Raw genomic sequence first — 26,792 nt, 5'->3', positions numbered from 1 at the left:
AATCAGAAACTGGCAGAGTTGGAGTGGACTTTGATCTTTTGGTCCAGGATACTCATCTTACAGATGTAAAAGCTGGGTCTGGAGATATGAAGTGACCTACTATGACTCATGCAACTGAGTTGGTACCAAAGCCAAGACAGGCATTAGGTCTCTGCCTTCTAACTCAGGACTCACCCATCCGATCACTTTTCACTGGGAAAAGCAATAGGTATCGACGATGCACTTGCTTAGTCCCTTCTGGTCATTTTCAGTCTTTCTACCATATCCACAAGTGCTGGGCTGCTCCCAGAGTGACTATTGGGAGTGCCTTAGGGGCTTCTGTTCCAACCAGGTACATAAAAAGTACAAGGTATGGACTTTAGCATCAAATACTGGCTCTGGGTTCAGACCCAACTCTGCTGTTTGCCTCTGTGGGACCTTAGATGTGTTTTCTCTGAATTTGTTTTATTGGCCAGTAGGATCGTAGGGCTTCTGTGAGCATCAGAGTCCCTTACTTGCTTAGTAACTACTGACTGTTCTTACTGCTCTAAGCCACTCTTAATGGTCCTCTTCTGTGCCTGCCCACCTGCAGTTCTCCACCGTGGGTGGTTAATTATCTGTCTCATTCCTCTGCCTATCTCTGCTCCTAACCTGGAAGTTCAGCTGAAAGACAGGAAAGTTGAAACACCAGAGGTGAGTAGGGGCTGTGCTCTAAAAGGGACATCGTATTTGTCAATGGCTTCCTCTTTCTTCATCTACACTTCCAGACCATCCTGACCACTGATGTGGCTGAGGTCTCTGGGATTAATGCCTTGATGACACAATTCTGCCCCCAAACAAAGGTAATGGGTAATGGGAGAGCTGCCATTCCTGGGGTGTCCCATGCTCCCCTGGGCAGCCTCTCTTCCCTTGGAGACAGGAGCTAGCCCTCTGTCTTATGGATCCAGAAAGGCAACCCTGGCTAGAGATGGGGGTGGGAGGGGTGGCTAGGAGCTGGAGAGGTGCAATAGGTTGGCACTCAGAGCCAGAGCTCAGAAGAGAACCTGGGAAACGGGTGGCTTGTTCTGGCTCCTCCTCAGGGGTGTGTATGCTTGCTTCTGTCTTTCAGAGTTCTCAGATAGTGGGCTGGGCTGGGAAGGGAAGTTACAAACCCATGACCATGAGGGCCTGTCCTGGGCTGGGGCAGGAACTTTCTTGGCTCTGAGGTTTCCTGATCTGTCAAACAGCCAGATGATTTCTCAAGTTCATTCCAATCCAGGGCCGGCAGCACCCATTCTAAAGTCTGACATTTCAATTTTTAGGCCCCTCTAGTTCATCTCTTGGTCCAGGAGGCCAGGCCAGATAAAGAGTATGAGGTTGATTCTGGGCCCCCTTGGTCCAGAATCAGGCCTGGTCACTTGCCCAAATTCTCCTGAGTGTGTTTTACTCCTCTGCCCTGGTGGCTGTGCTAGGGTGGCGGGGCAGAGCTCTCCCTGGGGGAATGGGAAAGGAAAGCAAGAGAAGGAGCTAGCCAGACTGACTTGTGTCGCAGCGCCTCCTGGGTGGGGCTTCCTGAGATGTGCACTCTGAACTATTCTTTCCATTCTGCTCAGCTCTGGGCATCTGTTCCTGGCAGGGAGGAGGGCAGGCTGCCTGGACCAGTCAGCTGCTCCTTTCTGCCCCTCCCTCCAACACACACCCTCTTGCAGTAACCCCAGTAGCTGGCCTCCTCTTCACAGATTCCAGAGCCTTAACCCCTCATATGCCCCAGGAGAACTGGTGCCCAAGGTAGCAGCCTGGCACATTCGCTGACACAGCCCCAGGGGGGATGAGTCCCTTCCTCGCATGGGAAAACATTGGTCACCAGCAAGTGTGTTGATTAGGCCAAGAGCCCAGTCACTTTTTTTTCTGGTACTGGAGATTGAACTCAGGGGCACTTGACCAGTGAGCCCTATCCCCAGCCCTATTTTGTATTTTATTTAGAGACAAGGTCTCACTGAGTTGCTTAGTGCCTTGTTGTTGCTCAGGCTGGCTTTGAACTAGCGATCCTCCTGCCTCAGCCTCCCAAGCTGCTGGGATTACAGGTGTGTGCCACCACCACAGGCTCCACTCACTTCTGTTTCTACCATCACTGGGTGGAGGAGATGCTCTGGGCTCCAACTGAGAGGAGCAAACCGAGATGGAACTGCCAGGATCAGGCAGAGTCTAAAGCCTTGGTCACAAGCATGAGGTAGACAATGTTCTGATGGTTCAAGCTGCATGCAGCCACAGCAGTGGGCAAACAAACTCCCCACGGCTGGCATCTGTAGAAATGAATGCCTTCTGTATTTGAGGAAAAGGCAGTTTCTGGTGGGAACTCTACAGGCCCCTTTCAGCCTGTGGAGATGGTGGGGCCTTCCATCAGCTACTGGCAGAACCTGGAAGGCTGGCTTGTAGGCTTTGGGCCTTATCCTCCCTCTGTCTCTCTCCATCCCTTCCTCTCCCCACTGTTCTCCAGCCATCACCCTTGGTCTGGCTAGGAGAGGAGCTGGCTCCCTCTCCTTCCCCCTCTTCCCTAGACAGATGTCAGCCTAAACTTTGGCCCCAGCACAGGCCCTGATGGTAGGAAGTGGTAGGGCCCTCACATAGGCTGGGCAGGTGCTAGGGCAGACACAGAAGCGAGAAGCTGCCGAGGCTGGTGGCCCTGGGCCCCTGAGGCTCCTGCCAGTGTTCTCCTTGGCATGGCTCAGAGATGAGGGTGGTGGAGGCCGGCAACCCCCTGGCAGGCACTAACAGGAAAGGTCTCCTTTCCTGTGCCCAGAGCTCTATACTAGATAGGTAGGATTAGGTCCTGGCCACAAGACCAGCTCTGTGACAAGGACAGATTACTGCTTCCTGCACAGTGGCTCTCTGGCTGGAGCAGTGAGGGGCAGGTTTGCCTTAGTGCATGTCCTCTCGGCTCTGACCTTTTGAATCTCAATCTCTGGACCAGCCTCTGCCTCGAGCTGCTGGTTGGGGTTGGAGCCCACTGTGGAAGGCTGACTTGGCCTCCACTTCCTGTGTAAGCCTTCTGCTATTACAGAGGGCCTTAGACTGGAAGCCATGGAAGAAGGGGTGAGGAGTTTGGATAGACAGGCTGTGCAAATGAGGAACTCGAGCAGAGGGACTCAGAACATGGCTCTGGGGCAGTCTAGGGCCCCGAGTCTTGACTCCATCTCACCCTGGCAAGGTAACCATGGCCTAGTGACTTCATTCTTCTAAGCCTCGCTGTCTCCATTTGTAAGTGGGGATAATAACAACAATATCTACCCTTCTGGGCTACTGAAAAGACTTAATGAAATAACTGAAAACAGCCAATATTTATCCGTGTTTTTCAGTGCTGGAGATCAAGCCCAGGGCCTCAGGTACACTAGGCAAGCACTCTACCACTGACTACATCCCCAGCCCTTTTTATTTTGAGATAGTATCTTGCTAAATTGCCCAGACTGGCCTTGAACTTGCGATCCTCTTACCTCAGCTCCCCAGGTAACTGGGATTATAAGCTTGTGCCATCATGCCACACAATTCTCGGGGGTGTGTGTATGTGGGGGGGACTCTTGTAAGTGTCAACCCCATTTTCTAGGTGAAGGCACTGGGACATAGTGAGGTAAAGTGATCATGGTATTGTCTGCTGCAAATAGGCTGGTGACTGAGGCCCCAGAGAAGTAAACTTGGACCTACTGTCCTCCCAGCAGGCAGGTCAACTTGTGAATTCTTCTGAAGTTGGGGCATGACATGGCAGGGTGAGGAAGCGCAGGGCTCTGTGATTCAGCAGCCTACTGGGCTGGACCAGACTCTTGAGGTCTGTCTGAGGCTTACCTTCCTCTCTGTGAGTCATGTTTCACCTATGGCCGCTGCAACCTCTCAGTCTGGGACTAGGGAGGGCAAAGGGTAGGCCCTGCGTAGCTTGGGTCCCAGGATCATCATCTGCTGATAGAGCTGGCTGCAAGCTCAGAGATCATCTGGTCTTTCTCACCTTAGTTCATAGAAGTGCATCCTGAGGAGGTAAAGGGCCAGGAAATGGTGGCATTGTGGTTTAGTGCACAGCATGCCTTTTGATGACAGGTGCCTCCTCGGCCTGTTCAGCCAGCCATATGTACTACCAACCCAGTGGTGGATGTCAGATAGACCTGGGGTGCTGAGATGGTGCCATGATGCAGACACATCTATTCCAAAGGTGACCTGTCCTCCACCCCTTCCTCTAAAAAGGACACCAAATTTTTACCTTTTTTTTTTTTTTTTTGGTATCAGGGATTAAACTCGGGGGCACTCGACCACTGAGCCACATCCCCAGCCCTATTTTATTAGAGGTAGGGTCTCACTGAGTTGCATTTTTGCATCTCACTAAATTGTTGAGGCTGGCTTTGAACTTACAATCCTCCTGCTTCTACCTCCCCAGCCACTGGGATCATAGGCATGTGCCACTATGCCCAGCAGATTTTTATCTTTTGGTGCAGGGGATTGAACCCAGGGGTGCTCTACTACTGAGCCCCAGTCCTTTTTATTTCTTGAGGCAGGGTCTTGCTAAGTCACTAAGGCTGGCCTTGAACTTACAGAAGATTCATATATGATAATTACTTAAGGCGATCTTCCTTCCCTTACACAGCCCCAGCACTCCACACCCAGTTCCTGTATTCTCCCCTGTGTGTCTGGCACCTGTCGCTGCAGGCTTCTCTGCTGCGCTGCAAGGGCTCCGCTCTGGTCTCCTGACACCCGCTTTGCCCCTCACACCTCACTGTTGGCAAGGGCATTCTTCCTGGCCGACACTTTCTTGCTCTGTCTGTCTCCTCACTCTGGGTGGATGGAGAAGTGTTTTTCTCAAAATAACCCATTCAGAGACCTGCCCTGCTATTTAATCCCCACCACTTTCCCCTTTCTGAATGACCCTAGTTGTCCTAAGAAAGAAGACATAGACAGTCCTTTATCTGATCCCTGAACCGCATAGGGTGTCCTACAAAGAGAAGCCAGGGCTCTTCTGCTTCCTGCAAAGGCTGAGGGTGGTTGCTGACCTGGATCTGGGGTGTCCCTGTGGGGTCCTCTAGGTCTGCCCTGGGCAATGCTCTAGGAAAGGGATGGCCCTGTCAAGGGGCCCAGACTGTCAGGGCTTCTTCCCACAAGGGACACAGGAAACTCCACCTTAGCTCTTCCCCCAGCTCTGCCACCTCAGTGGGGAACACCAGGCCTGAGGGACATTTATTTGGCAGAGGAGGCAATAAAGAGCACAGCATAACATAAAGGACACGTGCCCCAGATCCTGAAGGGATCCATTGTGACTCTGCTACTGACCTGCTAGCTCTGTGGTCCTGGGAATCGTTTACTGTTTTGGGCCTTGATTCTCTCATCTGAAAGGAGCATGGGCGCTGTGCAACCCGAGGTCCCCTCAACTTGTGCTTCCGGGCTCCTGGCTGTGGGGCTGTCCCTGCTACTTAAGGAACTCCCTCCATCTTGTAGCTCCCTTAAATGACAACAGGGAGTTCCCAGCTGGCCCTCCTCACTGCTAGCCACTGCCCCTGGGGGAGACAGAAGAAACTACCAAGACCCCAGAGATACTGGGCTACAAACCCCACTCCCTTTGGAGGGGCCTTTGGGGCCCCATGCTCACTGTGTGTTCCCTGCTCACCAGCGAAGGGAGCAGGCGTGCACAGGCTGTCACATGCCTACCTGACGCGCCACAGCTGGTTATTTAAGGAACCTGAAAGTCCTGTCTCGGGCCTGCCCTTCTGTGGGGCCTCCTACCAGCTCGCTGGCCCAGACCTGTCAGGCTCCCTTGACCCAGCCTGCCACCAGTCCACGGGCTCTTCCCCTGGGGCCAGGCGGCCCTGGCACTGGGCTAGACTGTTCCCTCCTCCTCCTCCTCTCCACTCGGAGCTTGGCTGCACCCCAGCTCTGGCTCTCAGGCCCTGTGCTCCAGCCAGCTGGATGGGGGCTGGGCTTCCACTCTGGAGGGTCTCAGCTGGCCCTGTGACTCACTGGAGGCTCTACCAGAGCCCTCCAGCCTCTTTCTTGGTTCTGTTGAAAAGCCATCAACACTGGAAGGCTTTTTTATGTGAGGACAGGGAGTTCCCAGGCGCCCAGTTCCTCGTGCATCACATCCGATGCTCAGCATCAACTCTAGTTGCCTCACCAACCCCTCCTCCTGCTTTCTTGTGGCCAGGAAATTACACAGGGAAGACATAGCTCTCAATGAAAAGCTGGCTTGAGGGCAAGAGGGCCAGGGGTTGGGCTGATGGGAAGCAGCCTGTGGGCAGCAAGTGACATGTGTGACCCAGAGAAAAATTAGGAGTCTCTCTTCTCCAGGGAGACACAGCCTGGGAGGGACTGGGGGTGGAGTGAGCTGTGCAGGCACTCATGACTACTTTGCTTATCTTTCATTTCAGGTCCCAGCAGCTGGGGTTTTCCCTCAGCTCTTGAGTGGCCATGTCCAACCCTACTGCCCCACCTCCGTATGAGGACCGCAACCCCCTGTATCCTGGCCCTCCACCCCCTGGGGGCTATGGGCAACCATCTGTCCTGCCAGGAGGGTACCCTGCCTACCCTGCCTACCCACAACCTGGTTACGGCCACCCTGCTGGCTACCCACAGCCTATGCCTCCCATCCACCCGATGCCCATGAACTACGGTGAGTCCTGGAAGTGGATGTGGAAGGTGGGCGGGAGGAGCAGCCCTTGGGTGAATGTGGCCCCCTCCTTTCACTCCCTTCTCTTCAACTTCCCTTTTAATGCCTTTTCCCTCTCATCTGTTTAGATCTCTCCTTCCATTTTGTTTTACTTCCTTACTTTTCCCCCTCAGCTCCTCCAGCCACGTGGTAGCCCCTTTATTCAGCCAGGAGGCTGAGTCCGTGCCTTCCCACCCAGGGGCCATGTCTGTCTTAGGAGCTACCCCTGTAACCCCAAACACTTCACTTTTTAAAATACATCCTTGGGGATGACAAATCCTCATCCTTTAGGTAAAGTCTGATTTTTGCAAACACCCCAAAGTGGAGCCAACCTTGGTAAACATCGTGGCAGGTCAGAAACAGGTGAGGTTAGAATGCAGTGAGCCCCTTTTCCTGGGCGTCTTTTTAATTTTGTGGTGCTAGAGATGGAACCCAGGGCTTCATACATGCTAAGCATATGCTTTACTTCTGAACTATGCATAGTGCTTTCTGGTTGGATTTTGACAACAGTTCCCAAAGAGGCATCCACACAATGTTTGGAAGCTGTGCAGCAGCTCTGGAGTCCTGAAGCAAGTGTAGGGCCAGCTCTCACTTGGACATGTGTGTTCTGATGCGGACTGGAATGCGTCACTCACATGTGAGAGGCTACATGCCCTTGAAAGATCTGCTCTCAATGAGGCTTACGCTACATCCTGGCCCTTGCCCTCTGTTCTCCCCACCTTTTCTCTGGCCCTCCATCCCTGAGGCTGTTGCTCTGCCAGCCAGCCCCACTCCTGCCTGCTTCCTCCCTAGATCCTGACAACACCACCTGACCTCTGATGGTGTGGGCTGGCTGCACAGAGCCCTAAGAGATGCATGTGGATGGACTGGCTTTTGCCTAAGCCCCCTCATGCCACCCTGGCTCAGGTCACTCTGAGGGCATCCAGAGGACCCTGGCTGGGAAAGGAGTTCTGCACTGTAACACTTGACTTTTGGCTGGAGATACCTGAGCCTTTCAGACAGTGTTGAGAGGCTTTGGGATGAAGGTTACATTCCCAGGTCTCCAGTTGGTCCGATGTGATCTGTCCCTAGGCCCTGGCTATGATGGAGAGGAGAGAGCAGTGAGCGACAGCTTTGGGCCTGGAGAGTGGGATGACAGAAAAGTCCGACACACATTCATCCGAAAGGTGAGATGGGCTGGGAGGCAGATGGACCTGGCCCCTCACGCTGTGGGAATTGGGGAGGGCCAGGCCACACCAACCACAGGCAAGGGCACAGAATTCTCGTAGAAATTTGCTGGCTGCCTGCCCTCACTGCTCTCTCCCCGGCTTCCCTATCCCCAGCATCCCTTCTCTTTGACCTTGTTTTGGGAGGGCAGTCAATCTGGGAAACCTCACACCTCTTCCCCAGACCTTGCTTTCCCAAGACCCTAAACAACTGGGGAGCCGGCAGGATCACCCTGCTCCTAATCCACTCTCCTGTCTCATATCTGCAAGGCACCTGCTCAGGGCAGACAGATGTGTGACATGCCACGCTGAACTGCAAGTGTGGAGCCACGGTGGTGGCGCAGGGCAGCCCTGCAGGGCTGGATGCTGGACAGGAGGGAGGGAGCAGAAGTTCAGACAGCATGTGGACCATGCTCCCCACTGGGGTCACCTCTAGGCCAGGCTGCAGCCGAAGGCTCTTTGAGGGCTCAAAGTAAAAGTAGAGCCTTCAAAATAGGGAAAAGAAGCTCCTTCCACCACTGCCAGGATAGGAAGGGCAGGGCCTGTGCTCCTTTGGCTTCTTGGTCTTGTGGTTCTGCTTCCTGGGGAGAGGCCAGCAGACAGGGTGGTCACCTGTGCCCCTGGCCGGCTATGTTCCAGGTTTACACCATCATCTCCGTCCAGCTGCTCATCACGGTGGCCATCATTGCTATCTTCACCTTTGTGTGAGTGTCTGGGCCTCACTGACCCTTCCTTCCCTCCCTGGGGAGTTCTGGGTCAGCTGCCTGTCTTGGGGGATGCTTGGCGGGGAGGCAGCCAAGCCCTGGAATGACTCTTCTCCTCTTCCTCGACTCCACAGGGAGCCAGTTGGCCAATTCGTGAGGAAGAATGTGGCTGTGTACTACGTGTCCTAGTGAGTGTGCCTGGCTCTACTCAAGGCGAGGGGAGGAGGCGGCTGGCAGTGTTTCCAGTTGACCGGCTGTACTCAGGGCATGGATCAAAATGCTTTTTTTAAAATATTTTTTTGGATGTTGATCAATCTTTATTTACTCATTTATTTATATGTGGTGCTGAGATTCGAACCCAGTGCCTCACACATGCTAGGCAAGCGCTCTACCACTGAGCCACAACCACAGCTCCTCAAAATGTTTTTTGAGAGGGGCCTTCCCAGTGGCCAGTGCCATTCTCCCATGCTGGGGTGCAGCAGACGGTGGTGACAGCAGTGTGCAGTCTGTATGGAAGTGCCCAGGTTCTCACAGCCAGTTTCTACGGCCCGCACGCGTGTTACAGAACTGCTCAGGGTCCCTGGCTTGGTAGTTCTGCCCTAACTCTTCCTGAGTAGCTTGCCCTCAGACCCAAGCAGCTTCCTAGGCCTCCAAGCCCTGGGCCAGCTGAGTGCTGCCAGGCTGGGCTGAGAAACGGCCAAGGGTAGCTCTGGCCACAGACCATGTCCCATCTCTTCTTCCCCAGTGCTGTCTTCATCGTCACCTACCTGACCCTTGCCTGCTGCCAGGGACCCAGGTGAGTTCCAGAGCCTTAGACAATGAGGAGAGAAAAGGGTGGGACAGGAGCGAGTATTTTGGGAAGAAAATGGATTCCTTGTAGTGGTCGAATGGAGACTTATAAGAAGTACTGTGGTGGTGGTGATGATGATGATGATGATGATGATGATGTCGGTGACTACTGTTCAGAGGTTTACAAAGTACTGTGTGAGATATATTTAGCTATCATTTTTACAGCAACCCTGCAAGATACGTAGAATTTTAACCATTTAATAAACAGGAAAGAGAAAAGGAAAAAGGCAGTGTGGGGAGGGGGGAAGGGAAAAGAAAAATGAGAGGGAAAAAAAGAACCCCAAACCAAACAGGAAGAACTCAAGGCTCAGAGAGGCTGGACAACTTTCTCACAGTCACACAGGTAGTCGGAGTAATAGTGGCAAACAGTTTCAGGTCTTTCTGGCTCCATAGCACAGGTCCACTCCACTGCTCCATGTTGTCCTTTTGAACCCCCCTGAGCAGGTACCAAAGCCATGCAAGCCTTCCCTTCCCCAGAGCAGGGCTTGTCCCTGCAGGCACAGGAGCCAGGTGCTCCCTTGTGCTGAGGGAACCTCTAGGATCTGACTTCTCTAAGTCATGTAACCAGGCCTTTTCTTCCCCCTAAGGCGCCGGTTCCCATGGAACATCATCCTGCTGGCTCTCTTTGTAAGTCTAGAAGGGTAGGGGAGCGCTGTCCTAGGGAAGGGAAGGAGATATCACTGGGGAAGGATGTCCCTGGCTTTCTCCCCCTTCTTATCCTTACTGCTAGCTCTGGGTCCCCTCTGTGGCTGCATCTTTCCAGCTCAGTCTAATCTACTCCCAGCTCTATAAGGCCACTGTGGTCATCCCCCAGTGCCTTTACACATGCTGGGCAAGTGCTCTACCACTGAACTTCACCCAGTGCCTGCTGTTCTTAAGTGTCTTCTTTGTTTCTCTCCCTCAGACTTTTGCCATGGGCTTTATGACAGGCACCATTTCCAGGTACATGCAAGGGCAATCTACCACCTTCATGTAAAGTGTGTATTCTTGGGGAGCAGCTGTTCCTGGGCTGGTGGTCATCTGTGGGGATGGGTTCTGGGTGGAATCTTCTGGAAGCGGAGAGTTTGAAGTCATCTGTATGTGGCTTATGCCTCTGGCTTCTCTTAACTCCTTCCTTCCAGTATGTATCAGACCAAAGCTGTCATCATTGCAATGATCATCACTGCTGTGGTGTCCATTTCTGTCACCATCTTCTGCTTTCAGACCAAGGTGAGGGAATGGAGCGTTCTTCCCTGGCACCTGCCTCTCTTTATTATGAAACCTGGCCCTTTGGGTTTGGCATTTGAATGGCCTGGGAGGGCCCAGATCCATATAGACCAGGGATTTCCGTTAGAGACCTAATCCCTTTTCCCATATCTACACCTGCACAGCTGCCTCCTATGTCTGTCCTTAGCATGACATGGTCATTACTGTGTCTCCAGGAGGCAGAACTGGGACTCTCAGGCAGGGTGGCAGGGTGGCAAGGCCAGTCTAGTCTGGCTGGGCTGCTAGTGACGGCAGTTGTCTGACAGGTACCTCATTCCTCTTCCTGGCAGGTGGACTTCACCTCGTGCACAGGCCTCTTCTGTGTCCTGGGAATTGTGCTGATGGTGACTGGGATTGTCACTAGCATTGTGCTGTACTTCAAATATGTGAGTGTCCCATGAGGGCTGAGGCCACTGAACCCAGTCCTCACTGCAGACTCCCTGTGTAGCAGAATGTAGCAGGGCCCCTCATCTGGGCAGGATGACCTCAGAACCTTCCAGTGGCTAGCAAAGGCATCCACATACAAGCACCATCCTTTTGGGTTAGGGAATAGTCAGTGTCTCTTCGGAAAGAGCCACAGCACTGGGAGCCCTGGACAGCGCCACTGAGTTCCTATGGGAAGTAGTAGATTAGAGCTGACAGCTGAAACCAGGTTCTACGAGGCAGACTAGAAGAGGAACCCAGAGGAACAAGATGGACCTGTGTGGAAGGGACTTTGGAGATGTCTGGAGCTGAGTCCTTTGACTATAGTCAGCTAAAGGAAAACATGAGGTCCCCAGGCTGATGACCATCTCACCATGGACTGGCCTTGTCCTTCTGTGGACAGGCACCTACAGGAGAGTGAAGCAGGGCTGCCTTGTGGGCACCCCCTAATTCTGAACCTCATCAGGGTGGTTGCAGGCTAGGGTTTCCCTCCCTCCTAGCTCTTCTTCATTCTGTCCATCCCAGGATGGGCTGTGTGGTCTGTTGAGTGCTGACCAGGACTGGAGGAAAGATGACGGGGCTCTTCAGCTGGTGTTTGCTGGGTCTGTCCCTCCAAAGCTGGCACTCAGCCACTGCTTTTTTCTCAGAAGCACAGTGGACACCTCTGCAGATTAGCTCTATGGATTGGTCTGGCTAAAAGATGCTTTGATTGGTTTTATATGGCCATTTTAGGATAGCCTCTGCTCCCTCTGCCAAATATGTCACCTTTTCAGATCTGTTCTAGGACCTAGAGGGCATGCCCCAGGATCCCAGTGAGCTGGCTTCCTAGTTCTGTCCACTCTGATGCCCGAATCCCGGGGGTTAGCTGGGTCCTGAAGGTCTGCCTCACTGTACTTTGCTCAGATTTCTAACGCCACCCCATCTCCTTCTTCTCAGATTTACTGGCTCCACATGGTCTATGCTGCTTTGGGGGCCATTTGTTTCACCCTGGTAAGTCCCTGCTGTGCTCTGGAAAGCTGAACTGAGGGGATGGCGGACAGGGGACGACGAGTGAATTTAGGTGGAACAGAGCCAGAAGCGATCTTTCCTTACTGTCAAGAGTTCCCGTGATTTTCAGGGCACTCCTGCTGTCTTAGTCACACACCTGCTGCTGGAATGCTGGGCAGGGCGAGTTGGAGATGCAGTGTGCCTGCCTCTGTTTCTGGTGTGGACTGCAGGAGGCAGAGACCACCTATTAGCCTGTTCGTTACCCTAAGCGTGCTTGCTACGTGGCACACAGGCTCCCAGGACAACTCTGCTGACCAAAAAGGAGCTCTAGGCCTCTGGGTACTTACTGGCGCTCACTTCTGGCTTCCCTGTCCCTGCAGTTTCTGGCTTACGACACACAGTTGGTCCTGGGGAACCGGAAGCACACCATCAGCCCAGAGGACTACATCACGGGGGCCCTGCAGATCTACACAGATATCGTCTACATCTTCACCTTTGTGCTGCAGCTGTTGGGAGATCGCAACTGAGGAGCCCCCCATTTCACCCTCGCTGGGCTCTCCCTTCCCTAGAGGGCTGGGCCCTGTGACTGGGGTCTGGGCCTCAGACACTTTTTTCTTCCCCTCAAAGTAACATACCCAGTTTCCTTTCTGTCCAGGAGATGGGTAACCTCTCTGGCTGTGGAGGTGTGGGAACCTGTGGTGGGCAGTGGGTGCTGGGACAGTTCAGACCTGTTAGTGGGCTTGGCAGGAATGAGGCTGAGGATGTGTCTTTTGCCCTCTACCCACAATATGGCACCAAACTCTTAGCACTTGGGTGTGTGTGTGTGTGTGTGTGTGTGTGAAAAGAGCCCATTCTATAACTGAGAGGAAATGTGAACACAGAAGGGACTTTAAGGTGCAGGGGTTCCTCTCCCAATCTGTCACGGGCTTCTAGCCTAGGTAGCTGGAGCCTGTTTCCCTCCTAAACCCAGTAAAGCCAGACAGTATTATCCCCACCTCCTGGACTACAGGCCATTATTCTATACTCCTTAGACTTGGTACCTTTTAGCTCAGAATGGTAGAAGAGATCTGTGCCCAGGGGCCTCAGCACTCTAACCCCATCTTGTTTTTGTAACATGTATGTATTGTTTATCTAGGTTAGGGCTGGGGGGAAGAAGAGATGAGCAAAGTACAGGGGCTAATACAAAGAGCATGTCCTCTGAGCTCCCTCCAGGCTTGGATGGTGTGAGAGAGCAGGCCATTTGGAGCCTTCTGGTTCCCATTCTCCAAAGTTGCCTGGGACTTCCCTGGGTGCTTCTGAGGTCTTTTACTTTCTCTGCTCAGGCAGGTAGAGCAGAAAGTGAGGGACAAGAGTCAGTAAACAGAGTAGTTTGTATGATCACGAGTGTGGCATAGAAGTAGCCAGGGTGAGGAGATGGGTGGAGGCTTGGAAAATGCCTTGGGGCCTCCAGAGCCAGTTTGAGAAATACTAAAACCCACCTCAGTGCCCAAGGAAACTACAGTGCTCTTCCTTCTGCTAACAGGAAGGGCCCTGAGGGCAAGGTGATTGCCTCTCTCAGCCTGCTCTGAACTCCCACTGGGGGGCTTTTCGACTTCAGACCACCTCTCTAGTCAGCCACTGCTTTCTTTGTAATACAAGTGCCTCAAGCTGGAATAGGGGAGGGGACAGGGTCAGTCTATCGGGTAGGGGCGGAAACCACGTCAGCCCAAGGATATAATTAGGACTTCTTTATTGAGTACTTGATCCTAAATATATCACACAAAGGGACACAATTATAAATGTATTAAAGTTTTGTTTAGAAGTTAAACCCTGTGTGGCTCTGGTTTTCTTCTTTGGAAGGTGTTGGCTCAGGGAGTGTCTAATTCTGCCCAAAGCATCCATTCACTTCCTACCTCTACATCCTGGCTGGGTCTCTTGCACCTTTCCTAAGGTCACAAATATCCTTTATTGCTGGACTTCCTAGGGAGGGATGTGAGAGGCTGGTGAAGGCTCAACAGTTGGCTGGGGGAAACGGGAACTCAAACTTGCAATAGTGGATTCCAAAGAGACCTCTTGTTACGGGTCCTTTACAAAAGCTCACGAGAGCAATTAACTCTCTTCCCCACAAAGCTATATGCATATATAAAATCTTGCAGATGAGGGAGGGAATGGACCAAGGTTCAGAACCTCTGTCTTAAAAATCACTAGTCCAATCTCTTGAGCCCCAGAGAAGTTGAGTCATTTGGACTGGCTAAGGGTACTGCTTGTTTGCCTCCACACCCTTAATGCCGCCTTTGATTCTCTTTATTATTTGTTTCAAGGCTGAGTGGGACCCCACCCTCCTGGCCCGCAGCTCTGAGGGATTCATCCCCAGGGCCTGAGCCTAGGCTTGTGGTGATTAAGCCTCTGTGGTGGCCCTGCCACCCAGCCAGGAACAAGCTCTTCTGTGAAAGGGAGCATACCTGAGTAACCAGCCCCACCCTCTTCCCCTCCACTCCCAAGGGACTCAAACCCAAACCTACTTCCTTTCCACTGAATAAATTTATTTGCTTTCAGCTGGCTCCTCGGTGTGGGAGGGGCAGGGATTGGCAGCAGTCTGGCTCCATGCGCCCTCTGGTGGACCTCACAGGCCAATGACCAGAATCAGCCAAACTGCAGGGTTTCAGTCAAAATACAGTCTAGAGGGTTGCTGCAGTGCTCCTCAGGCCTGTACCCCAGAACCAACTTCAGGGGATGGGGCATGTTGGGAGGAAGCCCTGAACCTCTGGCTCTCATACTCGCCCGTGTTGGACGCCCGCATGTTCTGCCGAGCCTTCATCTGCTTCAAACGGTTCTTGTCCACTTCCCGCTTGGTGAGGATGAAGAGTAGGATACCACAGGGGAAGCCGATGGCCCTAAGGGTAGGGAGATGTGCACGGGGTTTGGGCAGGGGCCAGGCCTGAGCCAGAGCTGGGGGGTATGGGGGGATCATTCCATCTTTTCAATTGCACGAATGCTGCAATGCCTCTTGTGTCTACTTGTCCCCTCTGCTGGCTGCTAGAGGGACCCACATAAATCAGATCCTGTTGCTGCCCTGCTTAAGACCCCATAACAACTTTCCATCACTTCCTGGATAAGTCCAGACTCCTGGGCATGGCAGAAAATGCCCAGCTCTTCACTCCTTTCCCCTGTGGCACAACACTCATAAGCATGGACCCTGCACTCCTGCTTCAGGGCCTGTGCATGATTCTCTAGGCAGACCAGCCTCTTTCTCTGAGTCCTAGCAAGTTTCTCTCTACTTAAACTCCACAACTCCTCCCAGGCTTCCTCTCTCTGGTTACTCTACTACTGAGGTACGACTCCAGCCCCTCCCTTTCCTTCTCTGAGTAACTGCGACTAGGGGGCGCCTTGGTGTGGGGGAAAGAGCATGGAGTCACAAGACCCGGGTGAGAATTCCAGCTCTGAGCCTCAGTTCCTTCCTCTGTGAAATGGGGGTGTAATATTTATCTCAGAAAAACTAAAACATTACATGGTAAAGTACTATCAAACCTCAAGAGGTGAAAAAGTGTTAATTTCCCCTATTTTTCTTTTGATTGATAGTATGACCTAAGATCAGAATCACAGCCAAATAACATACAGAACAACTTGTAGTTACTATACAAATAATACATGATTTCAACTAATTACTAGGATTTGGGTCTTTCCCCAAGCTCCCAAAAGGGAGGATGAGGCTAGGGACCCAAGTTCAAATCATCTCAGCTCAGCTAACGCCACAGAAAACCCACTGTCTCCACAATTCCACATACTTTCCCACCTCTCCTGACCCACTCCTCTGAGATTCCATTCTTGGAACCCAACAATTCTGTTCCTATAACCTTGGATTCAGCTCACCACTTGAAACTTAAAAGTTATTTCTGGGTCCTATCCTCCCCTGGATGCACTCCCCATGGGTGGGCAAAGAGGTAGTTAACACTCACCAGGCTAGTCCCACAGCTTTCATGGGGTTCTTGCCCCTCTTTCTGGGAATGTATTCCAGCTCAGGGGAGAGGGGCTCAGGCTCCTCCTTGCACTCTGGGGAGCTGTGGCTCTGCAGTGCTCTGGTTCTGTTCTGAGAAGCCTTGTTAGCAGTGGCTCCTGAGAGGATTCCTGTGGATGGAGGTAAGGAAGGTCAGCACAGGGATGAAGAGGGAGCTCCGGGAAGGTGGGTACAGGGTGGGAAGGGGCGGTTGAGATCTGAGTTTGGAGTAACAAGTGCTAGGGAGAATCCAAAAGGAAATGGGAAAACTGCAACTGAGGTGGGACCTTTGGAAGCCACTTTCACGTCACTGCGGGTTCATCACCCTGGTGCCAGGAGAGCGAGCTTCACTATTCTTCATTTCCGACGACAGGATGGGAAGCACTGCAAAGGGACTCACAGGATTCGTATGATGGAAATCCGGGGAAAGGTTTTAAAACTGAAGAATGTTAGCCCTGGAAGGAAGATAGTCTACTCCATCCCCTCATTTTAGAGAAGAGGAAACTGAAGCTCTGAGAGACAACTGCTTCACCCAAGGTCAAACTGCTAATTACCCAGGGTTAGAACCCAAGCCTTCAGAAGCCCAGGGCTCTTTCCTCTGCACTGCGGTGAGTGTGAAACACCTGGAGCGCGGGAGTCTAAAACATTCTTCGGGGGTCCTTCTTGCAGCCAGACCCCAGAGGTGTTGTGTAACCCGAAGGCAGGGGCATGGACTGAGTGACCTCTATAGAGCATCTTTTCACCCCAGACTCTAAGATCCTAAAGAGTGGTGTGGGCAGAATTGGCTGCCCCGACCGCCTGCTATAGCCGGGTGGGATGTGAAAGAAGAGAAATCTCCTGCAGTCTTGCCCTCCCCGGGGTCCCTCTCCTTACCCCGGAGGACGCGGGCATTTCTCGCCCCCCGGCCCTTCAGCGCCGTAGCAGCTACCACCGCCGCCATGTTCAGATCCCACCCCCCTCCACCGCGCTCTCCGCCGGGAATTGTAGTTTGCGTAAGGGGCCTCCCCCGCTCCTTCCGTCCTGCATACAGATCAGAAACTACATCTCCCAGAAGCCCGCAGAGAGGACTCCAGAGAACTACTCTTCCCAGGAGACCCCGGAGGCGCGCACGCTCGCTTGTTTCCCTCCTGTTGGGGGCGGAGTCAGGCCGGGCGGAGTTTGGGTTCTCCCCGCCACGCCTCAGCCCCTTTTCCAACTCTGCCTTGTGATTGGTGGTTCAACCAGTCAGCCCCCGTTGCTATTGGCCAGGCCGCCTTCGCTCTTCCTGCCCGGGAGTCGCCTACGCCTACTTCCTCCCGGGAGGAGGGGCTCGAGTTCCGCGTCGCCGCGCAGAGCTGACTCTGGGAGGCGTTTGGGCCCAGAGAAGTGGATCGGCCGCCTGCGCCGCATGGAGTCCGAATCAGAAAGCGGGGCCGCCGCTGACACCCCCCCGCTGGAGACCCTAAGCTTCCATGGTGATGAGGAGATTATCGAGGTGGTAGAACTGGATCCTGGCCCGCCGGACCCGGGTGAGAACTGCTTGTGCTCAGGCCATGGGACAGGAGGCGCTAACCCCTGGCCTCTGACCCTTGCTTCTCCCCGCTCCCCTCTTCACCCTACCGGTCATTCTTACCGACATTCCTCTCCCTGTCCCTTACCCTGCCCCCACACTTAGTTGTCAGGCCTGGCGGGGTGGGGGTTCCCTGACGCCTCCCCTAGCCCTTCCCCTCACACACCCCCTTCCCATGATGCCCTCGGTCCTCTCTTCCCACACGGTTGCCGGCCAACCCCGGGTCCTCAGACCTTGCCTCGTATGCTGCGCCTCACACGCCCCCTCCTCCTGCCCCTTAGCCCCCGCTACACCCCAGCGGTCTGACTTCACCCTACCCTGTGGCCACATGACCTACCCCAGCCTCGGCCTTCTCATGCTTATTCCCATCCCTCTTAACGCCTCCTGAGCCTCATTTTTTAACACTCTCCCCAAAACAGATGATCTGGCCCAAGAGATGGAAGATGTGGACTTTGAGGAGGAAGAAGAAGAGGAAGAGGGCAACGAGGAGGGCTGGGTCCTGGAACCCCAGGAAGGAGTGGTCAGCAGTATGGAGGGCCCCGATGATAGTGAGGTCACCTTTGCCTTGCACTCAGGTAGGCCTCTGAGGAGATCCTCTTTAAATTAGTCCAGGTGGGCATTTGAGCATTGCACATTTGCTGCCTACAGAGCGTTATGAAAGACAAGTTGGGAAAGCTGTTGGCCTTGTCCTGCAGGAGTTCACAGGTAGGGATCAGAGAGAAGAATGGCACTGGAGTCAATTGAGTCACCTGGGTTTAAATCCTACCTCTCCTTTTTACCAATTTGTCACCTTCAATAACTTCTCTGGCCTTAAGTTTTCTCTTAAAAAGTTAGCCTTTGGTGGAAGTTAATGAACGTAACCTGAATGGAAATTAGAGGTAATTTATGCTGAAAAATGTATCTTTTTGGGCACTTTTTATATAATCTGTTCAATAACAGCTCTTACTAAGAAGCTAATAACACGATGCTCTCTTCACTGTATTCATACCCAGCCTGGTGGCATCCCATGCTGAGAATTGTAAGCCCTGTACTGTCCACAGTTTCAGTGGGGGGTGGTGAGGGGAACAGAACAGTATGAATCTGCCCTGGAGAAAGACTTGGAGCTCAGCAGGTTGGGGAAGGATTTCTCTAACAACTCACTGCTTACAACTTAGAAGAATTTGAATGCACCTTTTTTTTTTTCCAGGAGAGAAGACATATTGCTTTGGGTGAAAGAGGGTGGGCTTCCTAAAGGTTCTAAAGGACAGAACTCTAGGTGGGAGCCCCGTCCCCTCACCTGTGGATTATCTTTTGGGACAGCATCCGTGTTTTGTGTGAGCCTGGATCCCAAGACTAACACCTTGGCAGTGACAGGGGGTGAAGATGACAAAGCCTTTGTCTGGAGGCTCAGTGATGGGGAGCTACTCTTTGAGTGTGCAGGTGAGGGGGCTGGAGTGGAGGCCTGGGGGAGGTCCTGTTCCTTTGGAGATCTTTTGGGGGTGATCTGCGGTAGTTGAGCATCTGAGAGCCATCTGTTGACCTTTGTTTTGTATCAGCTGTGGGCTGGGTCCCAGGAACACAAAGAAGAATAACAACATAGTCTGTTGTAGGCTTAGGGGCAGGAGATGCTAATTGGCAAACAGAGTTTAGGAAAGGCCTGAGAGGAAGTAACACTGGCATAGGAGTAAGAGGGAAAAGGATGTGGGGATTTCAGGCAGATGTGTAAAGGGAACAGAGGGGCAAGGCAAAGAAAGCTCAGGCTCCACTTGGTTGAGTAGGGGCCAGTTATATCTCTACTGGGGAGACCTGGAGGTGTTAGTTCCTAGAGCTGCAGTGTTTGGCCACTTGTTTTGGTGGAGACTGCCTGCTTTTTTCCCTAGTAGGTCTTTCAGGGGGCAAGGGAGCTGGGTCATGTGTCCCCAGCACTTAAGTACCCTAAATTTTCTTCTTTTTCTGCCCACTTTTCTTGGCAGGCCATAAAGACTCTGTGACTTGTGCTGGTTTCAGCCATGACTCTACCTTAGTGGCCACAGGGGACATGAGTGGTCTGTTGAAAGTGTGGCAGGTGGACACAAAGGAGGAGGTCTGGTCCTTCGAAGCAGGAGATCTGGAGGTAATTTCTTCAGAGTGGGATCCAACTTTGTGGAACCACAGGTTGGGACAAGAGATTTGGGGGCCTGTATTACCTCCAGTGGACAAGCCTGCTCTGAGCCAGTGTACCCAAAGTTATAGCAAATGTACCTGTTGACTTGAAAGTTCCTACTGACCCCAGAAGCAGGAAAACTTTCAGGGGGACTTAAGGGACAGGTTCCTTAGGTGGGGTGGTATAATGGGCCTCCCTGCTGATCCTTCTTTCTGCCTAGTGGATGGAGTGGCATCCTCGGGCACCTGTCCTACTGGCAGGCACAGCCGATGGCAACACCTGGATGTGGAAGGTCCCGAATGGTGACTGCAAGACCTTCCAGGGCCCTAACTGCCCAGCCACCTGTGGTCGTGTCCTCCCTGACGGTGAGAGTACTGTCTTGCGTGTTCTCCTGGGTGTAGAGGGGGATCCCAGGTTATGCCCTTCCCTGAGCTCCCTCTGGGCCCCAGCTCTGCCCTTTCTCCTCTCCTCCTCCACCCCCTTGCTTAGTGTGTGAATGTGCCCTCTATTCTCTTTTCATTGGTGTGTCTGATCCTTTAGGAAAGAGAGCTGTGGTAGGCTATGAAGATGGCACCATTAGGATTTGGGACCTGAAACAGGGAAACCCCATCCATGTATTAAAAGGTACCAGAGGTGGGGGAAGTGTTAAACTGGGCCTTCATGGGAGAAGGCTGAGAATCAGGGCAGGACTGAGCCTATCTTGTCCCCTGCTTCTTCCTAGGGACTGAGGGTCACCAGGGCCCTTTGACCTGTGTTGCTGCCAACCAGGATGGCAGCCTGATCCTGACTGGCTCTGTGGACTGCCAGGCTAAACTGGTCAGTGCCACCACCGGCAAGGTGAGCGGACCTGGAGCCTGGCTGGGGGCCTCTTGTTTTCCCAAGTCTTCTGCCTTTCCTTTCTTGTTCCTCACTCTGCTGCTGTCTGTTGGGGTCTGAGGGTCCTGGACCTCCTCTGATCATCTCCTCTGGCTAATAGGTGGTGGGTGTTTTCAGACCTGAGACTGTGGCCTCCCAGCCCAACCTGGGAGAAGGGGAGGAGAGCGAATCCAATTCGGTGGAGTCCTTGGGCTTCTGCAGTGTGTGAGTGTGAGCCTGAGCCTTGGCCTGGAGATGAGAGGGACTGGGGGAGAGGCCTGTGGGGGACCAGGGAGGAGAGTGGGTATGAGTCCAGGGTCTCACAAGCTTCCTGGTGCTCCACTGCCCAGGATGCCGCTGGCAGCTGTTGGTTACCTGGATGGAACCTTGGCCATCTATGACCTGTCTACCCAGACCCTCAGGCACCAGTGTCAGCACCAGGTAAGGTAGTTGGAGCTGGGTTGCTGGTGGGCTGTGGTCATGGTCACAGAGAAGCCCTGGCCTCTGGGAGCGTCCACCCCAAACCTGGCTCCTACCCTCTCCTTCCCTGTGAACCTCCCTCACTGAGAGTTGGGAACAGATGTCTTTCTTCTCCCATCCCCGGTATCTGACACATCTGCCACCTTGCTCTGTGTCCTGGGGCAGTCGGGCATCGTGCAGCTGCTATGGGAGGCAGGCACAGCTGTGGTGTACACCTGCAGCCTGGATGGTGTCGTGCGCCTCTGGGATGCCCGGACAGGCCGCCTGCTGACCGACTACCGGGGCCACACGGCTGAGATCCTGGACTTTGCCCTCAGCAAGTACGTGAAGTGGGAAAGGGCTGGGACCACTGTATTTGGAAAGTGGCACTAGTATGGGGTCTTGGGGTATGGAAGGGATTTCCAAGAGGAGGGCATTGAGACCCAAGGCCTGGTTGCAGCCTGTGAGACAGCAGTACTGGGAAGCCTAAGGGTTTCCAGCCCTGGGAGTCATCTTTTAACAAGTCTTAGGCCAGTGGTTGGCAGTGATCTGCCCGGGTATCGCCTCTTGGTCATGAGTGGAGAGGCCGAGACTGATGCTCCATCCCACTCAGCTCTGTGCTCCCATGCCAGGGGGACTGCCTCTCCTGTCCGCTCTGCTATTTGCATGGAGGGTTGATGGTCAGCGTGGCACTAGTTATTAGGGACCCAGAATCAGAGTGTGCTGCTGGAGCCTGACCCAGGGCCTTAGTCCCTTCAACCCTGTGCTTTCTGTTCACAGAGATGCCTCCCTGGTGGTGACCACGTCAGGAGATCACAAAGCGAAAGTATTTTGTGTCCAGAGACCTGACCGTTAATGGCTGTGGCCTCTGACTTGGTGTCTGGTGTTGAGGGGGATGAAGGGAGACCCCCCCTTTGCCCTGTGAGGCGCAGGGTACAGAGGGAAAAGGAGGGGGGGCTCAATTGCTTCCCAACCCCTTTAACTGACCTGCCTCCCTCTGTCCTTTTTTTCTCCTTGAGACCCCGCCCTCGGGCCCCCTCCCTTCTCCTCACCCAGACCTAGGGGCCCTTCAGCGGGAGGGACAGGCCTCTTTCTCTTTCACTTTCATTTGCTGGTGTGAGCCATGGGTGTGTATTTGTATGTGGGGAGTAGGTCTTTGAGGTTCCCGTTCTTTCCCTTCCCAAGTCTTTGGGGGTGGAAAGGAGGAAGAGATACTAGTTAACAGATTTTAAAAATGTAAATAAAATATACTTCCCAGAGGCAGTGTCTGTGAAGGTTTTGTGGTGGCTGGATACAGGGAGGAACTGGCGAAGGCCATGTCAGTGGGAAGCTCTCCCAAACTGCTGGATGTTGAGAGTGCCAGCCCAGCCTCTCCGGGGCCGTGGTTTGTTCACACTGACAATTACGTGCTTGTCTGGAGTGGAGTCTCCCTGGCACACATCTGTCTTGAGGTTCTTTCTGTGACTGTTCCACCAGCCACTCTCTTGAGGTAAGGAGTGAGATCACTATAAGTGGCCAGAGGAGCTTTATTCCCTCAGGGTGGGGATCCAACAGGGGAATGATTTCTGTTCCAGGGAAGAGGGGACATATGGAAAGGGATTTGATGACTGAGATGGACAGATGCTTCTAGGAGACAGCTGCGGCCCTTCCCCTAGTTCAAGTCCAAGTCAATGATGCTTTGGCTGCTGGTGTGGTAGGCCATGCTGGGACCAGGACTATCCCTGGAGGTTCTTCCCCACAGCACCCGTAGCCACCTTTGCGTGGCTGCCCTCCAGGGGGCTGTGTAGCGCTGATCACCCAGACCCATGGCCACAGGCACAGCTGCTGCACTGGCACTGCCCAGTGAGAGGAGGGATAACAGAGTTCCAGGCCCCAGTGGTGGGCGCTGCTCATAGGCCAGGACCGACAGGAGCAAGGTGGCCACATAGGGTCCCCAGCATAGCCCAAATAGCAGTGTGGCTCCAGCTTGTGCCTTGGCCTGCCTCCAGGTGAGGGTGCGGGCCAGGGCAGAGGGTGCATCGCGACACACTGCCCGTTCCAGCCGGCGGATGTCCTGTAGCTGGCGGTGGGCAGTGACCAATACTCGGGCAGAGAGAAGGGCAGCAGCCCCCACAGCAGGCAGCAGGAGCCCAAAGATTTCAATGTAGAGGTAGGGAGCTGGGAACACAGCCTGGGAGCTACAGTTGGCGTTGGGGCTCCAGTGGTTCCACCCCAGAGCCGGCAGACTGGCAAAGAGCAGGGGACCAGTCCATGTGAGGAGCAGGGCCAGCCGAGTGCTCCCTTGGGGCTGGAGTGGCCGCAGCACTGCCCTGTAGCGCTCTCCATGTACCAGCAGCAGATTGGCCAGCAGAGAGAGGAAGGAGAAGTTGGGAGCCAAGTAGAGGAGGAGGCAGGACCAATAACCCCTGCGGCTTTGGTTCCACAGCACCGGCAGCGTGGGCAGTGCCAGCCCTGTGAGCATCCCAGCCAGCAGCAGGCTCAGGAAGAAGCAGCCAGCAGGGGGGCTGCGCAGGTGGTGGTCTCGAGCGATGCCCAGTGCCAGAAGAAGGTTGGCGGCCACAATGAGGCTTGCCAGGGTCAGGGAGAGCCCCATAGCCACCATGGGGATGGGGATGGCCACCTCCCCAGTGCTGTTGGGTGTCATCTTGGGCCTTGGAATGGGGGAGGTCTGGAGCAGCAACCGGCATGCCTGGATGGAGGAGGGGGGTGGCCAGAGTTAGCCTGGGGCTTCAGGTCACTGTCCTTCTGGTGGGGACTGCACAGTAATCCAGAGGCTGCAGACCCAGACTGTGGGCCATATCCTGTGTGCCGATACACATTTTTTTGGAATTAGTTGCCAATATTTAAAATTATATACAAGAATTCATATTTTTGGTTTCTCTGCAAAAGCGAGGTATGGTGACACATTTCCTATATGGTAGCAGGGCAGTGGCTGCCTTTCAGGCAGTTGACCAGTCTCCAACAGGCAGCATTGCCCATTTCGGTCATCTGCCTGGGCTCTGGGCAGCTGTGTTTATGCTTATTTAGATTGAAAAGCAGACCCATCCAAATAATTTTGTCCAGCCTCTGCCCCACCCAATGAGGCTCTGAGCCCAAAGAAATGACAGGGTCTGGCTGGTGTGGAGTGGTCTCTTGCTCCCCAGGCCTGGGGCACAGTGGGGTGCCCTGTCCTTGCACCTCCACCCCCTGCACCCTTGCAGTCTGGTACAGCTCAGTGAGCAGCCTCCGGGTAGGACTTCCAGTCCATAAACTCGTCCACTGCATGATAGCAACAGGCTCTTCCGGGGAACTGGAGGAAAGGGTGGGGGAGGGGATGCATGCTTGGCTTTGAGCGTGGAGATGCCAGCAAGCAGAGAGAGGACCCCCATGCTTCCAGATGCTAAAGCGGGACGAGGATAGGGAGGAGGGGCTGGTGGGCAGGGCCTGGCCTCTCTGTCCTTCCCTTAATTTTCTATCCAGGTTTCAGCCCCATGGCCACATGCTGGGGCCAGAGGGAGGGGTCCTGGGTCCTGTGGGAGCTCCTGCTTCTGTCAACAGGGAAGCAGCTGCTGTTGCTAGGATCAAAGTCAATAAGGAAGGGATTCCTCCCTTCCTTCCCTCCATCCTGGGTCAGAATTGGCCTCAAGGCCACCCTGAGCAGAGTGTTGCCTTGCCTTCCCTTCCCACCTTAACCCCTAGGCAAGTGCCCTTTTCCCTCCCCTTACCTCCAGTTACCATTTGTTTTTTTTGGTAGATGTTCACAATATCTTTATTTTGTTTATGTGGTGCTGAGGATTGAACCCAGTACCTTACACCTTTGGCAAGGGCATTACCCCGTCCTCCCCAGCCACTCCTGTTTCCTCTTACTGAATCTCCTCCCAGTGCCTCCCACCCAGACATCCTTCCCTTTTCAGCGATTCCCCCAGTTTCTGTTCTCCTTCTTCCTTACACCATCAACATTATTAAACCCCATAAGACTTGGTCTGAACTGGAGTTCCTAGCACTATTCTGAGCGAGTCCCCCACCTACACCAAAGCTATATTTTATGATCCCACATCAGCTAGTACAGCTATATTTTATGATCCTTGAAGCAGCAAGAAAGGCAAGGATCAGCCCCCCAGGAGTAATGTCGCAGGGGGGTACACACTGGGCCACCACATACCCTGGAAGGTCTGTGGCCTGGGCCAGTGCAGTGGCCTTTTCAGGATCTGGGCCTGGGAGACTGGCGGGAGGGGCGTAGGTACTCACATGGTGGCTGTGGACAGGTGTTGCTCACCAGCCTGGGCTTTCCTGAGTGTCAGGGAGTCACAGCAGCTAGCCTTTCAGGGCTTGGGACCAAGTCTGGTGCCTGGCCGGCGAGTGCATGGTGCATCCACTCTGGGGCAGTAGAGCCCCAGCTCCCGGTCCAGGCTCTACACTGCCCGGGTTCCCAGAGCTGTGGCTGGCGGGCCCAGCCCTGGCCCCGCCTCTGGGGGTGGGACCTGGCACATTCTGAGCTGGAGCCACCGAGAGGCCTCCCTCTTGGCTCCTTGTCTCCCTTCCTTATCCTCTAGTACCAGTGACCCTCTCCCTGGCTACAGGCCACATGGTGCCACCTAAGTTCCCCTACTTAGATGGTGGTCTCCCTAGCTGGGAGCCTTGCCTGTCACTGCCTCACTCATCTGAAAAATGCATTTCAGTTAATGAATGGTAATGACTGCCTACCCCTACCCACCTCCAACATCAGCTAGTACAGCTATATTTTATGATCCTTAAATCTGAGGCAGCCAGCCAGGCAAGTGCACAGCCAGCTCCCATATTCCTGCCAGCACACCCAAGGGTAGTGTATGTGTGTGTGAGAGAGATGGTGGCAGTGGTTGGGATCTTCAGTCCCCCATCCCATCAACTGAAGGGCCTTTTAGTTTATAAGACCACCTTTTGGGGTTACTGTGGGGAATATCATGGGCCAAGAGGCAACCGGAGATACCCGAGTGCTTGATGCTAAAGGGAGAGATGAGGGAGGTGTCATCTCAACAAATGACTGTTATCCTTCCTCCACCATGATGATCTTTAAGAGGTGTGAGCCCCCAGGGCATGGTGGCACACACTTGTAATGCCAGACACTTCATGGCTGACATAGGATCACAAGTTTGAGGCCAACCTGGGCAACTTAGGGAGACCCTGTATGAAAACAGAAAATAAAAAGGGCTGGGGATGTAGGTCAGGGGTAGAGGAATGAGACTGGGCTGGAATGAGAAGTTGGCTGCGATTCTACTTTTTTCCAGCTTGGGCCAAAACTTTGGTGGATTGCTAAAGTTCTCTTGCCTTGGTTTCCTTATCTGAAAAATGGAACTCCTAATTATACACACCCCTTACAGGACTAAGATCATGTGAAACAGACCAGCAGTTGGTAGATAGCACCCAATGAAGGACAGTCATTAACATTATTAGGCCTTCTGCACTTTTCTGCACCTGTACCCTTTAGGACTCTGCTGAGAAAGGCAGATAGGGGACCTATGAAAAGCAAGGGAATGACACTTTGCTGCACAGAGAAACTGAGGAAACTCGGTGAGAGGGAAGGCAGAAAAGCCAAGAGGTATGGTGCCTGATTTCCACCTTGTATCAAGTGTGGTTTTGGGGTGAGGGAGGAGAGGGGCCCAGCCACACTCCCTTAAAACTGCAACAGGAAGGAAAAAGCTGCAACCACAGCAAGAAGGCTCTTGGCGAGACCTGAGGAACAATCTGAAGAGCACAGCAGAGAGCAAGGGGACTTTCATGCTCTTGGAGACTGGCTCTGCTTGCCATTCAGGGTCTTGCAAGGTGGGACTTCTA

The 26,792-nt window shown here is 53.6% G+C and overlaps 4 protein-coding genes across 6 annotated transcripts in view; 2 read left to right on the top strand and 2 right to left on the bottom strand.

Moving 5' to 3' along the window:
* Pnkd (PNKD metallo-beta-lactamase domain containing) overlaps positions 1-17,023 on the bottom strand; it is a 64,909-nt gene extending 47,886 nt beyond the window's left edge. The window contains exons 1-3 of one of the 2 annotated variants that reach the window (XM_046439715.2): positions 16,891-17,022; positions 15,980-16,148; positions 14,546-14,917 (exon numbers count right to left, since the gene is read on the bottom strand). In XM_046439715.2, coding sequence (XP_046295671.1) covers positions 14,725-14,917; positions 15,980-16,148; positions 16,891-16,957 — 429 coding nt within the window. In that variant the 5' untranslated portion in view covers positions 16,958-17,022 and the 3' untranslated portion in view covers positions 14,546-14,724. Of the gene's footprint in view, positions 1-14,545; positions 14,918-15,979; positions 16,149-16,890 lie in introns of those variants that run through there. The other variant, XM_058577463.1, reaches the window with a different exon arrangement.
* Positions 469-13,851, top strand: Tmbim1 (transmembrane BAX inhibitor motif containing 1). The gene is given in 13 exon segments (XM_046439712.2): positions 469-672; positions 6,354-6,401; positions 6,403-6,595; positions 7,703-7,797; positions 8,476-8,540; positions 8,675-8,728; positions 9,286-9,336; positions 9,977-10,016; positions 10,294-10,331; positions 10,511-10,598; positions 10,925-11,020; positions 11,994-12,047; positions 12,425-13,851. Coding segments are annotated over 13 exon segments (1,101 nt in total). The 5' UTR covers positions 469-540; the 3' UTR covers positions 12,572-13,851.
* Positions 17,024-17,316: 293 nt separating the features above from the next.
* Aamp (angio associated migratory cell protein) lies at positions 17,317-22,261 on the top strand. The gene is made up of 11 exons (XM_046439710.2): positions 17,317-17,525; positions 17,986-18,141; positions 18,866-18,985; positions 19,519-19,658; positions 19,909-20,053; positions 20,229-20,312; positions 20,410-20,525; positions 20,665-20,768; positions 20,894-20,984; positions 21,189-21,343; positions 21,783-22,261. Exons 1-11 carry the CDS (start codon positions 17,405-17,407, stop codon positions 21,856-21,858), a joined length of 1,308 nt encoding a protein of 435 aa, XP_046295666.1. The 5' UTR covers positions 17,317-17,404; the 3' UTR covers positions 21,859-22,261.
* A 249-nt stretch (positions 22,262-22,510) lies between these two features.
* On the bottom strand, positions 22,511-25,450 carry Gpbar1 (G protein-coupled bile acid receptor 1). 2 transcript variants are annotated; one of them, XM_046439714.2, is made up of 2 exons: positions 25,230-25,450; positions 22,511-23,691 (listed from the first exon to the last, which is right to left on the bottom strand). In XM_046439714.2, the coding sequence occupies exon 2, from the start codon at positions 23,644-23,646 to the stop codon at positions 22,654-22,656; it is 993 nt and encodes a 330-aa protein (XP_046295670.1). In that variant the 5' UTR covers positions 23,647-23,691; positions 25,230-25,450; the 3' UTR covers positions 22,511-22,653. The 2 variants fall into 2 exon arrangements, with proteins under 2 accessions (XP_046295670.1, XP_046295669.1); XM_046439713.2 differs by having other exon boundaries at positions 22,511-23,803; positions 25,230-25,448.
* Between the last annotated feature and the right edge of the window lie 1,342 nt (positions 25,451-26,792).

The sequence above is a fragment of the Marmota monax genome, unplaced genomic scaffold (assembly GCF_021218885.2).
Source record: "Marmota monax isolate L192 unplaced genomic scaffold, Marmota_monax_Labrador192_F-V1.1 WCK01_AAM20220418_F8-fsc00041, whole genome shotgun sequence".
Lineage (NCBI taxonomy): Eukaryota > Metazoa > Chordata > Mammalia > Rodentia > Sciuridae > Marmota > Marmota monax.
The sequence above is the reverse complement of the archived record's forward strand: the minus strand, read 5'-3'. Positions and strand labels throughout refer to the sequence as shown.

Excerpts from the sequence above, each read along its gene's own strand:
- Aamp (XM_046439710.2), top strand. The coding sequence starts at position 17,405 with ATGGAGTCCGAATCAGAAAGCGGGGCCGCCGCTGACACCCCCCCGCTG. Across the intron at positions 18,142-18,865 it reads CACCTTTGCCTTGCACTCAG|CATCCGTGTTTTGTGTGAGC; the intron begins GTAGGCCTCTGA and ends CTTTTGGGACAG. Across the intron at positions 20,313-20,409 it reads CCCCATCCATGTATTAAAAG|GGACTGAGGGTCACCAGGGC; the intron begins GTACCAGAGGTG and ends GCTTCTTCCTAG.
- Gpbar1 (XM_046439714.2), bottom strand. The coding sequence starts at position 23,646 with ATGACACCCAACAGCACTGGGGAGGTGGCCATCCCCATCCCCATGGTG.